Genomic DNA, 16,233 nt, shown 5'->3' with positions numbered 1-16,233 from the left:
CCCGTTTCGCAGGATACACCTTTGAAAGAGAGAGTTGGTAGTTTCTTATGCTAAATGAAGCTTCAGAAGAACTAGGACCCCAGGGCACCATGTCTTGAGCCCACTGAATGATTAGACTGTGTAACTTGATCCAAGATTCCGTCAAGGCCAATCCCTTTATTAGAAGTTTCCCTGATGTAGTAAGGAAACAGGGGGTTGGCCTTGAAGTATATAAAAGAGACAAAGGCTCAAGCACCTATGTCCTTATCCCTGGCTCTCTGTTCTTTCTAGTAAAAACATGGTCAGCCAGGAAGTGCCAAGGACCCAGCATTTCCCACCTTGTCTTGGTACATGTAATGTTTTTTACCCCGTTTACCAGAGTCCTTCTGCAATCATGTAGTAATTTTTCATAATCCAGGTTTTTTTTACTGGTTTCTTGTTTTGAGTAGGTCATGAACATGGTACCACGTTTAAAAGGTGCCAAAGAGTCTTCAAAGGAAAGCATCCCATCCATCCCGGTCCCCGGCTCCCCTGCCTCCATAGAGGCAGACATTTGAGCAGCCTGATTTCATAGGAAATGGAGGTGGGCCTCCTGTTTCCAGACCTCATAACCTTAACCATTTCTGATTCTGCCAGCTCCACCGTCTCCTACATTTCACATGCTACCTGTTGCCTTTTGTGAATTGCAGGCCTTGGATTTCCCATCCTGCATTTATATCCCAGCTCTGTGACTAAACTAGTTTTGTAACTTCAGGCCAGTTATTCACCCTGCCTGACCTCAGGTTCCTTACCTGCAAACGGGATAATAATCCTAGCAAGGAGAGCAAATCATCACCAGGAGTGAGCTCCATGAGAGTGAGAATCTGTCTCATTCACCTTGTGATTCAGGTTGAGTTTTCCAGAAGCAGCTGCCAAGGCAGAGTTGATGTGCAGTGTGTCTGTTAGTGATCAACACATGTGGAAGGAAGGAAGAGGAAGGAGGCAGAATTGGGCAGAGCGTGAAGTTGAAGGGCACTGGAGGCCGGACAAAGCCACTGTTGACCAGAGCAGATAGGACCCATCAGAGCTGTACCCAAGGGTCAGTGGCTATGCCTTTACACCCCTGCCATGTGCAGTCATTTACTGTAGCAAAAAATGTAGTAAAAAATGTTGTAAAAAAAAATGTAGTAATGTAGCATTACTCTGTAGGGCAGAGTAATGCTCTGTGGCTGAGCCAAAGCCTAGGAGCTGCCATCCAGAGGATGCTCACAGCGTTCTAAGTAGCTGAGCAATCACTAAGTGAACACCTTTGAGGGGGTGTGCGTGGCTCAACCCATGTGTGTTGTGTTTCCTATCACCAGCACAAGAGCACTTGGGAAGAACAGATGCTTAATCAAATCCTTTGGAAGGGAAAGAATGTGCACAGTTCAGAGCCTGGGATACAGTTCCCACGGGAAGGCTTGGCACGTCACACAGATGGCCATTAGTACTTTACTGATGTGGAGGTAGAAAAGTGGGATGCAAGCCACCTGACTCTGTTGGGTTTGTTCTTCCAGGTGGCTCGCTGTTGTTTTTGCTTCGGCCCCGATGGAGAGGGTGAGTAGAGAACTTCCCCTTCCTTTCAGCCTTGTGGTGCTGTGGACCTGTGGCACTAGGCTGTAGTTGTAGGTATTTGGGATTCAAGCAAAATTACTTGAATGGTAAGAGGAGATTCTTACTCCAAAGCTGGTTTACTGTTGATATACTTTCCATATTCTTTCTGAATGGTTACTGGGTTTTATTTGTGTTCATATTCTAGCACGCAGGAATCAGTTTATGTTTTGGTTCACATGTAAGTTAAATTATACAGAGAGACTTAGAGAAGGAGGAAGTACATTTTTCAAAGGAATGGGCATTTGGATCGGAGCATCCCAGGGGCTTGAGAACCCCTGGTGTGCTCCCTCACTGTCATCTGAGCTTATCATAAGTTCACGTTTGGAAGGGCTCTCTTCTGCTCTGTTCAAGTGAATGTGATGTTAGGTAACTCAGCCTGTGGAGGACAGTTCTAGAGTTGGGGCGGGGATTGTGCTTAGGGTGTGGATGTGGGTAAAGGTGGCTTTCGACATCTTCCCTACTCAAGAGCCCCTGGGATTGAAGTTAGTGAGTGTGGCTTTGCTGAAGTGGCAGGTGTGCATGTGTTCACTCTATGAGCTTGCACTCGCTCTGTCGTTCACAGACACTGAAGAGCAGCAGAACGTGAAGGAGGGACCACGGGTCATTTATGATGAGAAGAGAGGCACCGTCTATAGCTATTCCTATTTCCACTTCGTGTTCTTTTTGGCTTCCCTCTATGTGATGATGACGGTCACCAGCTGGTTCAAGTGAGTGTGACCCCTTGTCTTAGACCGTTTAGAAGGGATGATCTTTAGAAAACCAAGTGAAGTCTTATTCTTTAAGTGCTGAGGCCCACTGAGTCACAGACCTGATCTCCTACAGTTGGCTTACCTCTTCTCCAAGTCCTGCTGTGCTCACCTACACAGAAACAGTGCTGGGGTCTCAACAGTCTGTGGTTATGCTCTTAATTAACCCTTGGAATTGGCGATGCTCCCTGCAGCTTTAAGAAAATGAAAGGTTGGGGCGCCTGGCTGGCTCAGTCAGTGGAGCATGTAACTCTTGATCTCAGGGTTGTAAATGCAAGCCCCATGTTGGGTGTGGGGATTACTTAAAAATAAAACCTTAAAAAAAAAAGAAAGAGAAGGAAATGTTAACCGCATATGGGCAGTCTTGAGGAACACAGTAATAGTAATGGAGGAAGAACTTGGAATTCTATTTCTGTGTTTTTAAAATTTTTTAAGTGTTTATTTATTTTTGAGAGAAAGAGAGAGACAGAGCATGAGCAGGGGAAGGGCAGAGGGAGAGGGAGACACAGAATCTGAAGCAGGCTCCAGGCTCCGAGCTGTCAGCACAGAGCCTGATGCAGGGCTTGAACCCATGAACCATGGGATCATGACCTGAGCCGAAGTCGATGCTTAACTGACTGAGCCACCTAGGTGCCCCAGAACTTGGAATTCTTAAGCAGTCATCTGCTTTTTTTTTTTTTTTTTTAAGTTTTAATTTATTTAAGTCATCTCTACGCCCAACGTGAGGCTTGCACTTAAAACCCCAAGATCAAGAGTCGCGGCTCTTCTGACTGAGCCAGACAGGCACCTCAACAGTCATCTGATTTTTTTTTTTTTTTTAACATTTATTTATTTTTTGAGAGACAGAGACAGAACATGAGCTAGGGAAGGGACAGAGAGAGAGGGGGAGTCACAGGGGGAGTCCGAAGCAGGCTCCATGCTCCAAGCTGTCAGCACAGAACCCGATGCGGGACTCAAAGTCATGAACCATGAGATCATGACCTGAGCCAAAGTCGGCCGCCTAACCAACTGAGCCACCCAGGTGCCTCAGTCATCTGCTTTTAAGGAAGAGAAAATACCTGTTTTTTCTACTTTGTATTTTGTCTTTTTAAATTTTGCACTTTTATTATGAAAGTTTTAAACATCTTTTTTAAAAAGACTGACATAGAAGCATGGGAAGTGACAGTGTCCTCTCCCTGACCCCCCGCCATGCCCCACGACTACTGCTAACATGGTGCATACTCTCACTCCTTTTCCATGCATTTACAAGCCTGTGCCACCTTGAAATTTTTATTTATTTATTTATTTATTTATTTATTTATTTATTTATTTATTATGTTTTTAAATGTTTGAAAATTTTTAAGTGTTGAGAGGGAGAGAGCCCACGAGCTGGGGAAGGGGCAGAGAGAGAGGGAAAGAGAGAATCTCCAACAGGCTCCACACTGTCCACGCAGAGCCCGACGTGGGGCTCGATCTCATAAATGTGACATCATGACCTAAGCCGAGATCGAGAGTCAAATGCTTAACTGGCTGAGGCACCCAGGTGCCTCAAGCCTGTGCCATTTTTTTAAATATAAGTATGATTATACATGTTTCCCCTTGAGATTTTTTTTGTTTCATTTTTTTTTTTTTATTTAATTTTTTTTTTTTTTCAACGTTTATTTATTTTTGGGACAGAGAGAGACAGAGCATGAACGGGGGAGGGGCAGAGAGAGAGGGAGACACAGAATCGGAAACAGGCTCCAGGCTCTGAGCCATCAGCCCAGAGCCTGACGCGGGGCTCGAACTCACGGACCGCGAGATCGTGACCTGGCTGAAGTCGGACGCTTAACCGACTGCGCCACCCAGGCGCCCCATGTTTCATTTTGTTTTTAAAGCTAACAGTACGTGATGGGTCTGACTTTCCCTATCACTGCATGGAAGTTCTTTTTAATTCTTTTTAAATCACTTTTCACTGATCCAAAGTTTTTGTTGGATAATAATTTGTTATAACTCAGAATAAACATGGGATAGACATTTAGGCTCATTGTGCTTTCTTTTATCCATTCTTTCAGCAACTGTGTGAGTGGCTCCCATGTGCCATGCTGTTACAAATGGCAGGGCTTATAATTGAATGGAGGACACAGACCATGATCCAAATCAAATACAGTGTGCTAGGTGGTGCTAATAACTATTAGGGAGAAAACTGAGGAAGAGAAATGAGGAGTAACGGGTGAAGTTTGGGGATGGTGGAGATAGCAGAATGCTTCACTGGGGAGATTTTTCCAGAACATCTTGAGGGAGATGAGAGGAGGGAGCTTCTAATATGTCCCTAATGCTTCTAATGCTTTGATAATCCCTAGAAAGTTTTGGTGTGGAAAGCTTAAAGGAGGGAGCTTTAATCAATAAGGCAGAAAGGAACAGATGTTGAGAATGTGGGAAAAATTGGAAGCTCTTATACTCCTGGTAGGATTGTAAAATGGTGCTGCCACTTTGGAAAACAGTTTGGCAGTTCTTCGAGATGTTAAACATAGAGTTATGACACAATCTGGCAGTTCTAATCCTAAGTATCTACCCAATAGGGAAAAAAAAGTACGTCCACACAAAAACTTTGACCTACGTGTTTATAGCAGCCTCATTTATACTAGGGAAAAGGAGAAACCACCCAAATGCCCATTGGCCGATGAATGGATGAACAAAATGTGCCATATGCGTGCAATGGAATATTACTCAGCCATAAAAAGGAATACATGGTTAAACCTTGAAAACACTGTGCTTGGTGAAAACCAAGAGGCCACATGATTCCATCTCTGTGAAATGTCCCGAGTAGGCAGATACATAGAGATAGAAAGTAGGTGGAGAAATGGTGTAAGTTGTATCTGAATTGAGCTGTTAGGAAAACAAAACAAAAAAACAGAAAGGCTGGAGGGGATGGAATCGGGGAGATACCTGCTGGAAGATACCTCCCTTCCCCCCCCCCCAACCCCCCCGACCTCGTTCTGTTCCTGTTCTGACCACAGGTGGGTCTCTTGTTTCCACAGCTATGAAAGTGCCAACATCGAAACCTTCTTCAGCGGAAGCTGGTCCATCTTTTGGGTCAAGATGGCCTCCTGCTGGATGTGTGTCCTGTTATACCTGGGGACCCTGGTTGCTCCCCTCTGTTGCCCCTCTCGGCAGTTCTCCGTGTGAGGGGCATCTGACCAGGCCCACAGGCTGGAAGTGACATCCTTTGAACAAGGGTCTGAGTAGTGACTGGTGCTTTGTGAAAAGCTAGCATCTTCAGGCTGGTTGAAGTGGGTCTGAAAAGGCCTTCAGAAAAAAAAAAAATCACCTGATTAGCTTTTTCATTCTGAAAATCAAAAAGAAATTACCAGTTTATCCCAAAAGAACTGAAATTTTCAGCCAGGCTGATCCCGAGTGATCATGTATTTTGTGTGTGTCATAACCCTAAAAACTGGAATAGGCTAGTATTTTGCTTCTGTATGTTTTTACCAAAATAGGGTTTGGGGCACGACATCTTATCACAGGGATACAACTTCCTTTGTGTGGCCTGTCATTCTTATCCTTGGAATAGAAAAACATGCCAAAATCTTGAGCCCTCAGCCCCTGATAGAATGCAGACCCCTCTCACACACCTCAGCTCGGAGTCTCGTCCCCAGCGGGCTCTGTAGACAGAACTCAGCCTGCAGGCCCCTTGCTCACAGCTACTTGGTATTTATAGGGTCCAAGAGGAAGCACCTGCTTGCAACTCCACCCTTATGCTGTTTCCTCCTGGCCCCCCAGCGTTTCCCTTTGAAACTGTGATGCTGGGAATCACAGCTTCACTCTCTGCCCTTGCCCTTCCCAGAGGTCCCCTCTTCTTTCTGGGCTGAGTATCTTTGCTTAATAATGTGAAAAAGCACAATTTTGCCATCACTACCGTGTGGTCCCCACTGTATTCTTACTACCTGATCTGAGTTACTGCAATAATTATGACTCCCATTTGTGGTGTTTTTCACATGATTATAGAACAGTATTCGGGTTGTTTTCTTCACTTGAACAATGGAGGGCTATAGTTCTTATAGTTCTCACATGTTTGTACTTATTAATAGTAATAATATTCTAGGACCTTACCTGAAAAGTTGCTTCTTGACTGAAGCCTGCTGTACCCCTCTTTCATTTATGAAAGTCAACCAGTTTCTCTTCCACCTTGAGGCCTTTGAAATTCTAACAGCAAAAGGGCTTTTGTTTCCAGGATCTGTGATGTGACCATGGCATTAATATCCACTGTGGTTTTTTAGAGTAGATTTGCTGAGGTAAGGATCCCAGGCAGCCCCTCAAACTGGGCTGACCAGATAAAAGCCTATTATACAAGTTGTAGAAATGGCCAAATATACCTAGAAGAAATGGTGAGGGGTGGGGCGTGGGGAGGGGTATTTAATTAAGCCATAAACAACGTCCATGGAGAGTTCCAAAAATACATACTTGGAACACTCCTAGGAGATGTGACTTTACGCAGTTGCCCAAGAAGATTTCCATGTTCAGTGTTGCTCTCCTCAGTCACGGAAGAGTTTTCTCAGTGGAAAGGCCGTTAGAGACCCCAGTGGAGACACAGTGGGGGTGCTTCTGTTAGTGTCGCACACAGGGTGGAAAGAGTCCTCTCGAGCTCCCTGGCGATAGAGGGTCTGAAAATGGAGAGACTTGGCCTGTATTTTGTGTGCCCTACTGTACGAGTTGGGCAGCATTGGGTCCCAGTGTGCCAAAGTGCTGGTGTGGGGAATTAGTCAAATTCTTCATTTCTACTCCTTTGCCCTCCTCCCAGGAAAATCAGAGGGGAAACAAATTCAGTGGATGAATTCCTGTAGACTCTTGCCTTGTTTATAATGTTTAAGGTTCCATTTATAAAGGCACTCGTGTGTGTGTGAGGGCTTTGTTTTGTAAACTTCATCCATTTGATTTTTTTAGGCCAGAGGCTCTTGGAGCTTGGCAGTTGACAGGTCCTCTGGAGTCACAAAATGGATAGCCGCTGTGTGCAGCCCCTATTAAGCCGGTGGGACTGGGAGCTCTGTGGGTCGGGGACAGATTGAGGGAGCGGGCTGTGAGTATGTGTGACAGCCTCCCGGGAGAAGCCGCCACAGTGCGGTAGTGCCACAGGGCTCTGGGTAAGCTGAGGTTGGCTTTGGGAACTCAAGAGCTGGGATGCCAGTTTCAATATGGGTTTCTTCCTGGTAGGGCCTAGCTGGCTTGAGCAGCCAGCTGTGTGACTTTAGAACTGGTCCTCAGCAGCTCACAGTCCCTCTGACAAGGCTGCTGTTACTTGGCTGTCCTTCGTTGGCCGACTTCCCCTGCAGAAAGAAGCTCAGGGAAACACAAAGGAAAAGGACATCCATTGCCAGTGGCCGAGCCCTCAGAGCTGGCCCAGCCAATCCCATGGTTGCCAGCTGCTTAAAACTTGGTTTGTGGCCCAAAGTTCTTGAAGTTTAGTCTGACGCGAGAGGAACGGTTGCAGCCACTGATTTTTATGCTCAGCTGGGTATTTAAGCAAGTTTATCTGAATGGTGCACGCGATGTGGATATACTCTAAGGATTGAGGGCATACAAATAAGTTGACTTAAATGATTATTAATTGTAATAAACAATACTCAGGTGATGAGTCAACGTTTGTGGGTTTAAAGAACCTACATTTTTATGCTACCGTGATTTAAGAAACTGGAAACATTGTGCCAATTGCTTTGAGTTGCTGTCATGGTGTTCATTTGAGAAATTCACTGATCTTTTATTAATATAATTTTGCTTCCTACAACTTTTTGTACGTGATTTAAAAAAGTACATTCCCTGTAGCTGCTGGTCAGACTCCTTTAGTGATGAAAGTGGAAGAAGTTTTTTAAAAAAACTATGTGTATGTTTCCCCTGTGCTATTCCTTCCATGTGGAGATTTTTTCCCTTCTCGTTTTCATGAGTAAAAACACTAAATGGGGGAAGGGATTCTTCTGGGAATGTTGCTGTGTACCTAGATGTGTCACCTCACTGAAGGCCAGAGATGTTTCTGTCCAAGGCTTTTGGCAACCCGACTTCATCCAGACTGGGTTGAGTTTTTTAATACTGGTTAATTTTGTCCTCTTGGTTTCTTGGAAATGGCTTGAAAGAATTGTTCATCAGAGATACTTGGGGCTCTTTTGTGAATAGATGGACTGTGTGCATGTGAGCTGTTGGAGGGTGGGGTTACTGGAGATTTGGGGAACCGCCTCCCATTGCACCCCCACACCTCATTGTTTATTTCCAGTTCCTCAGAGGAGCCTTTGTTTTGGATGACCTTCATGCAGTGCTAATCCCACTTCCACACCCATATTGTCCCCCTCTCTCTATTTAAGATTATGTACTTATTTAATTTTAGCCAGAAGTTTACCACCATTGGTGCTGGTGCTTCATGTTACCCTGCAAAGGGAATTCGAGAGCCTGTGTTTAAGCTGCCTTGGCTTTTTCCTCCTCTGACTGCCTTTCTAAATAGCATTTCGTTTTGGCATACATTTGTGTTCTACTCCTCTTGGAAATGAAAGTGATTTGGGCTAAGGCCCTACATGTTCAGAGAGAACGCTGGGTCCTCCTTAAGGACAGTGCAGTAGCCAGTCCGCTCATAGAATTCTGCTCATATCCAGTTCTATTAGGATATTCTCCTGATAGAACGAGCTCCCTCTGCTTTCTTCTTAAGGTGGCCACCATGTGTCCCACCATCTTTAAGATGCTTGTAAAGCCTCAGACACTTTAATCTAGTGTTGCATTTCAGGCAGACAGAGGTATGTTGGACCTGTTGGACCTACCTTACAGGACTAGAGAGCTGTTGACACAGATCTTTCAGACTAATGCTGGTCATTCTAAAGATCTTTCTCTTTTTAAAATTTTCTTCACGTAGATCACTCGCAGAGGCATTCGTTTTGAAAGGAGGAAATATTTGGCTTTTACCAAAGAGGGTTTTTTGTTTGTTTGTTTTTAGGCAAAATTCCTTCAGAAAAAATTAATTGGGTAAGGATACATTAAAAATGCCTATGTCCAAATCTACTTCTGTAGGGGTTTGATCATATTTATGTGAGTAAAATGATGAAGCATTCTTTAAGGTAATCCTCTGGGTGAAGGATCCTGGGAAGTTCTCTCAGGTAAAGAAAGCTTGCAACAGATGTGTAATATATGTCTTGAGAGTTATTTATGAGAAATTTAAGAGGATTATTTTGCTTTCCTATATTAAAGATTTAAGTTCTTTTTTTTACTTTGCAAAAAAAAATTCTACGAAAGTTTTATAATCATAACTTTGTTAATTTTTTAAACTTTTGTGAAATAATTAGCTGTAGCCAAATTATTGGTTATGTTTTGCTATATTAGAATTTGAAATGTATAATGTGTGGTAAATTTACTGTTTGAAATTTATAATAGTCTTGGATATGGTTATAGTTTTGGGAACTTTTTACGAAGTTATTTTCTACCCTCTAGACACAAAGGCAACTGTGGGTTTGTATTTGTTTTTTGAATGCTAATTTTTCTATTGACCAGTCTTTTCCTGAAGTTGACCAGTCTTTTCCTAGGTAGAAAACTCAAAACTTGTTAACTCTGTACTTTAATAAAACTTAAAATGGAGAACTATGTTGTTGTTTTGTGTGTGTGTGTGTGTGTGTTTTGTAACTGAAGTCTTCTAGGTGGTGTTTTCCAAAGTGTTGAAGTGTTAATCAGCTTTCTCTCAAGCTTCGTAGAGTCTGTTCCAATTCTTGAGAACAAAAATAAACGCAAAAACCCAAGTTTTTTGTTTCCTTCACCCCTGAAAACTTCTGTGGTCTTGCTTTCTTTTTCCCATTCTTGGGCTGGTGCTATACTTTCTTAAATATGAGAATTAGAGTAAGTCTTCTGATCTAGGATAGTGTTTCACTTATGTGAGTTTTTAAATTTTTTCCTTTTTTTTTAAGTGTTTATTTTTAAGAGAGAGTATGGGTGGGGGGAGGGGCAGAGAGAGAAAGAGACAGAGGATCTGAAGCAGGCTCTGCACTGACAGCAGAGAGCCCAATGTGGGGCTCGAACCCACCAAGTGTGGGATTGTGACCTGAGCCAAAGTTGGTTCTTCTAGTCTTTTAAAAAAAAATTTTTTTTAAATCTTTATTTATTTTTGAGAGACAGAGTGTGAGCAGGGGAGGAGCAGAGAGAGAGGGAGACACAGAACCCAAAGCAGGCTCCAGGCCCTGAGCTGTCAGTACAGAGCCTGACATGGGGCTCAAACTCATGAACCTTGAGATCGTGACCTGAGCCGAAGTCGGACTCTCAACCGACTGAGCCACCCAGACGCCCCTCTACTCCTTTTTTAAATGTGAGGTTAGTTTCCTGAGTTTTAAAATTGTGCATATCACATAATATGAAATTGACCATCTTAACCATTCCAAAGTGTACAGTCAGTAGTGTTGAAGACATCTATACTGTTGTGCAGCAAATCTCCAGAACTCTTCTCATCCTGCAAAGTGAAGCTCTACACGCATGAAACAGCAATTTCCCACCAGCCGCTGGACAGCACTATTCTACTGTCTCTGTGACTTTGTCATTTGCTTCATTTCCTCCCCACATCTGCTTCTTCCCACATAGAAGCTGATACTGTTCAGGTCTTCTGACCCATTTGCACTTGGGGTTCACTACTTCGTGTTGCAAATGTTGTCTGTGTGTTTTTGGTTGCACTAATTCCTCTTTTTATGTGGGAATTCAGGAATATCCAAAATCTCTGCTTCTACTGTTGCCATTGTTTCTTCCTTTCACTCGAATTGAACCCTTTGCAACAAGGCTTTACACACACCTTTTCCCTGAAACTGCTTTTTCGGGTCATTGGTAACCTCTGTGTGGCTGACTCCAATGTCCTTATCTTACGTGGCCTATCAGATGCACTTGACGGTATTAACTAAATTACCTTATTGAGATTTCACATATCCAAATACTCATCTCCCTGGTTTGAAAGGGATTGTCTATTATAGTTATCTTGCTCCTGTTGACATCGTACATAAGATCAGAAGAGACAGATAGCTTTTCTTAGCTTCCAGTCTCCGACGCACAGAATCACAGCCAAGGAACCATCTTCTGGATCATTCTCTCTTTTCCATAAGGCCTGATTTCTAGCCAACTAGTTTGCTCATCCTGAGTCCTGCCCATAATGATTTGGGAGTCAGTGGCTTTAGGTTGAATGGTTCTTGTCTTGTAGCTTAAGCTGGTGGTACTTTTGTTCAGTTCTCTTAAAAACATTGTGTTCTCTGTGAATATTAAGGGATTCACTAGGTCAGATAGAAACCATCTCTGCCAATCTTTTCCAGATACACGTCCGCTACTTCGGACTGCAGGTCAGATTAAGGGTGTGACAATACCCTTAATCTTGCAGGCGCCCTTTTGTCTAGCCTTGAGGATCTGGAAATCACTCCCTTAAGTCTTTCTGAGGTCTTAGCAGAGAGGGCTTTTGTCTTGACCCTGAGGCCACATTTTGCTTGTGGCATCTTAGAAATGATAAGTAACTAATAAATCAATGCTGTTGAAAGTATTTCATTGAGGGGCGCCTGGGTGGCTTAGTCGGTTAAGCGGCCGACTTAGGCTCAGGTCACGATCTCGCGGTCCGTGAGTTCAAGCCCCGCGTCGGGCTCTGTGCTGACAGCTCAGAGCCTGGAGCCTGTTTCAGATTCTGTGTCTCCCTCTCTCTGACCCTCCCCTGTTCATGCTCTGTCTCTCCCTGTCTCAAAAATAAATAAAACGTTAAAAAAAATTTTAAAAAAAAGTATTTCATTGAATGTGTTCAGGTGTGTTAGTAAATGAAAAACAATTTAGAAAACTGTATTCCAGGGCAATCCACATCCTGTGTGTGTGTGTGTGTGTGTGTGTGTGTGTGTGTGTGTGAACTGTTAAAGAAGGAAATTACTCTGATGCTTGTTACAACTGTAAGGAAGATTTTATTTGGGACTATTGCAGTTGGAGTTTTGCAAGAGGGCGGAGATCAGGCAGTTAAAAACAAGACGACAGGGACACCTGGGTAGTTCAGTTGGTTGAGGTTGAGCATTAGACTTTGGCACTGGTCATGATCTGACAGTTGTAGGTTCAAGCCCCACATCCAGCTTTGTGCTGACAACACAAATACTGGTTTGTGTTTACTGGTTGTAATAACCAGTCCATTTTTTTGCCGGTATAACCTCATTCCTACTCCCTTCTGTCTTTGTCTTCCATTTCGTGCTGCTCCATAGAGCTTCTTTCTGTCTGCTAGATTGGATGCTGCCCAATTTTAATCCAATTTTACTCAAACTCTTAAATTTTTAAATATGTCTCAGTTTACCTTTTAATATGCTCAACTCTGAACGCAACAAGGATAAGTGGGGATGTGTAGCCAAGAGCAGAGGGAGAGGATAAGTGGATGGGGATTATGAGAGGAGACATCAAGTGTAGGGGGATTCTTGTTCAACTGACAAAACCAAGATTCTTACTAAAGCCCGGCCAAGGATTTATACATCAAAGGTGAGGAATGAAGAACATGAGCGGATATCAAGGGTGGGGGATTCTTGCTAAGATGGGGCTGTGCAGGCCCAGCAACGAGAGGATGGACACAGAAGGCCCAGGCCTAGTCAAGAAGAGGGCCCAGAGGAGCCTGACTGCAGGTTGGTCGAGAAGAGAGGGTCTTTATCAGAACACACGCACAAGCATGCACATCCAGAAAATGTACCCACATGTTCATCTCTTGTCTTCATGGCAGCACCCCTCTGGAAATTTGGGCTTAGGACTGAAATTAGAGCTTTAGAGTGGCTGCTGTCTTGAACCAAAGAGGTGGGAAACTAAACGATGTTGTTAGTGACTTAGGGAAGAAGCCAAATTACAGGAAAGCTACAGGATTGAAGCAGACATGCAGAGAAATAGTTGTGAAAGAGAAAGGGGAGGCCGAGGGAGCGAGGACAGGCTTCTGCATGTCCTATGGCATCCAGTCCCCCCAGCTCTAATCCATTCTGGAATTCCATTTTATTTATTTTTTTCATTTTTTAAAAAATGTTTATTTATTTTTGAGAGAGACAGAGACAGGATGTGAGCGGGTTAGGGGCAGAGAGAGAGGAAGACTCAGAATCTGAAGCAGGCTCCAGGCTCCAAGCTGTCAGCACAGAGCCTGACGTGGTCGAACTCACAAACCATGAGATCATGGCCTGAGCTGAAGTCGGACACTCAACCGACTGAGCCACCCAGGCGCCCCTCTGGAATTCCATTTTAAAACCATAATGGTAAATTCAGGTGTACGGAGTCCTTGATGTTGTGCCTGGCATAATTCTCACAAAGATCCTATGGGCCTTAGTGTTCTAACCCTCATTTACACATGAGGAAAAAGGGCAAATTTTCTTAAGATTCTTACGAAATGCATTTGTTTTTACAGAGGTGGCCAAATCTCCCCTCTCCCCACCCCTTTTCCCCTCTTTACTCTCTCTGCCTCCCACCCCCATCACCCTTTTAGATCAGTTTTTCCATTTTATGTGTATAGCTTTCTCTTGGTTTCTCTTATTTGTATAACAATTATATTGGTGAGAAATTGCATTTGTGTGACCTACTGGACCTCAGGTTCTTAAACACCGGAGATTTGGGTTTAGCATCTCAGGGATGCCAGGCAAAAGGTTACTGTGAATTTCTGACTTTTCCTTTGTGGCCCTCAGGGGCTACTTTGCAAATCCATCTTCTGTACATTCCAGGCAAAAGACCAAGGTAGGGCTCAGGGCTCCCTGGTGAGAACATTGCACATTTGAGGGCAGGAAATCTAAGGGTCTGGAATATTCCGTTATTGTCAGTAAATAAGAATACTTTCAAAGACTCTGATGACAAGCTAAGTTATGTCTAGTAATGAATTTTACCTAGAAATAAGTTTTGTAATCATTATGTAGTGTGTTTTTCTGCTTTTTAGGGTGAGAAGGTGAGTAAAGAGACTGATTTTAGAATTATATCAATAATTCATAAGAAGATACAGGTAATTAAGTTTGAGGTCAATGTTTAAATGTTTAAGTTTTAATGTATTAAACTTATATGGTTAAACTTTTTACATTTAGTGTGTGTGTGTTTTTAAGGTTGTTTATTTTTGAAAGAGAGAGAGAGTGAGAACAAGCAGGGGAGAGGCAGGCGGGGGGTGGGGGCGGGGGGAGGGGTGGACAGAGGATTCGAAACAGGCTCTGTGCTGACAGCAGAAATCCCAATGAGGGGCTCGAACTCACAAACTGCAAGATCATGACCTGAGCCGAAGTTGAGTGCTTAACTAACTGAGCCTCCCAGGTGCCCCAATTTAGTGTGTTTTAAACATCTAGAAAGATTTAGTCTATAGGAATGTGAATCTACTTTTTTTTGAATTTGAAGAAATTTGACAAGATCAAATTTATTAGATTGTAATTTGAACTTTGTAAAAATTTTAAAAGCTGATAAATATTGGGGTGTACTTTATCAAATTTATAAGCCTAATTATTTAATTAGGCTTATAAATTTATTAGTCAAAAACAAATGAAATTGGACAATTAAGTATTAACCCAAAATTCATCAATTTGAAAATAAAATTACCTGAGTTTAAAGGCTTAGAAATTAAGTTTTAAAATACATTACTTAAATATATAAAATGTAAGTTGAAACTCAACTTATTTATTGCAGTGCATGAAAGCTCTCTTCAGACGTAAAAACTCCTGTTGACATTGGGTGTATCAGTCAGCATAGGCTTAGTTATGCTGCGGTAAGGAGCAACTCCAGAAGTCTCAGTGATTCACAGTGACCAAAATTCTGTTCTTACTCATGTTACTTGTCAACTGCGGGCCATCTGCTTAGTTCTCTTCACTCTGGGAGCCAGGTTGATATAACAGCTTCTATTTGGGAATAGCTTCATTCTCTGATGTAGGGTGACAGAATGTGTCACACCAAAATAGGCCACTTTGGCATAAGGATTATTGCAAGCTGAAGGTAAGTGAGAAGAAACAGATAGAAGAAAAGCTCTGCTCTCTCCCTATTTACCTAAAAGCAGGGCATAAAATTACAAAGTTATCCCCCAACCTCTCTGTACCAGGAAGGAGAAATGTTAATCCCAGAAGTCAACAATGGAGGAGACACTGACTTAAATTTTAAACCTTACTCTGGTTTGCCGTGCTCTTTCTGGTTACCTGTCCGTAAATGACCTCCCTTCCACTTTTCTCTCTTTTGTCTTAGCTGAAGATGTTATTTAAGCCTGAGTTGTAAGCCATTTCTGAGAGTTACTTATTTTATCCTGGGTATCTCTCATGTTTACATGGGGTATAGAATGATGGGTAGCAAACATGCCACTTGGGCATATTGATTATTTTGAGCTGTATGAACTTTAAAAACAGCAAATGCAGGGAGAAATTTTTTCTCAAATCTCCTTGTCTGTGTAAAGATAGATCCTCCAAAAGGAACTCAGTTATTATAAATCCCTCCCTGGGATTTTCATCAACCAGGGAGGATTGACTTTCATCACAGGAGAGACTAGAAGTTGACACCACACCCAGATGAACCATCCCAAACTATCATACCTCCCATCCATTCTCCTAAGGGCCCATTCATCTTTCCTAAAAATGCTTTACTTTCCCTATGAGGCCTACATCCCATCCCACCACCTCATCCCTTTTCCTATTGAGATTGTAGTTAAGCCTGAATTCTAAGCCATGTCAGGGAGTTACTCATTTTCTCCTGGATATCTCCCATGTGTACATGAAATACACACATTAATAAACTTATGTTTGTTTTTGTCTTGCTAATCGAGCATTAATATAAGAATCTCAGCCAAGAACTCAAGGGTAAAGTGAAAATTATTTTCTCTTTCCTATGAGACGTCAATAAACTTCTGTTTGTTCTGTTTTTAAACTCTTGTTATAGGGTCCCCAGTCTAGAACTTAGAAGGGTAGAGGGAAATTATTTTTTTGCCCCTACACTG

At 42.9% G+C, this 16,233-nt stretch overlaps 1 protein-coding gene across 2 annotated transcripts in view; it reads left to right on the top strand.

Moving 5' to 3' along the window:
• Positions 1 to 9,918, top strand: part of SERINC5 (serine incorporator 5) — a 103,584-nt gene extending 93,666 nt beyond the window's left edge. For both annotated transcript variants that reach the window (XM_045496862.1, XM_045496852.1), the window contains exons 10-12: positions 1,515 to 1,554; positions 2,174 to 2,318; positions 5,357 to 9,918. In XM_045496862.1, coding sequence (XP_045352818.1) covers positions 1,515 to 1,554; positions 2,174 to 2,318; positions 5,357 to 5,504 — 333 coding nt within the window. In that variant the 3' untranslated portion in view covers positions 5,505 to 9,918. The remainder of the gene's footprint in view (positions 1 to 1,514; positions 1,555 to 2,173; positions 2,319 to 5,356) is intronic.
• Positions 9,919 to 16,233: the final 6,315 nt, after the last annotated feature.

This window comes from Leopardus geoffroyi, chromosome A1, assembly GCF_018350155.1.
Source record: "Leopardus geoffroyi isolate Oge1 chromosome A1, O.geoffroyi_Oge1_pat1.0, whole genome shotgun sequence".
NCBI lineage: Eukaryota > Metazoa > Chordata > Mammalia > Carnivora > Felidae > Leopardus > Leopardus geoffroyi.
Note: the sequence above shows the minus strand (reverse complement) of the source record. Positions and strands in the feature narration are given on the sequence as shown.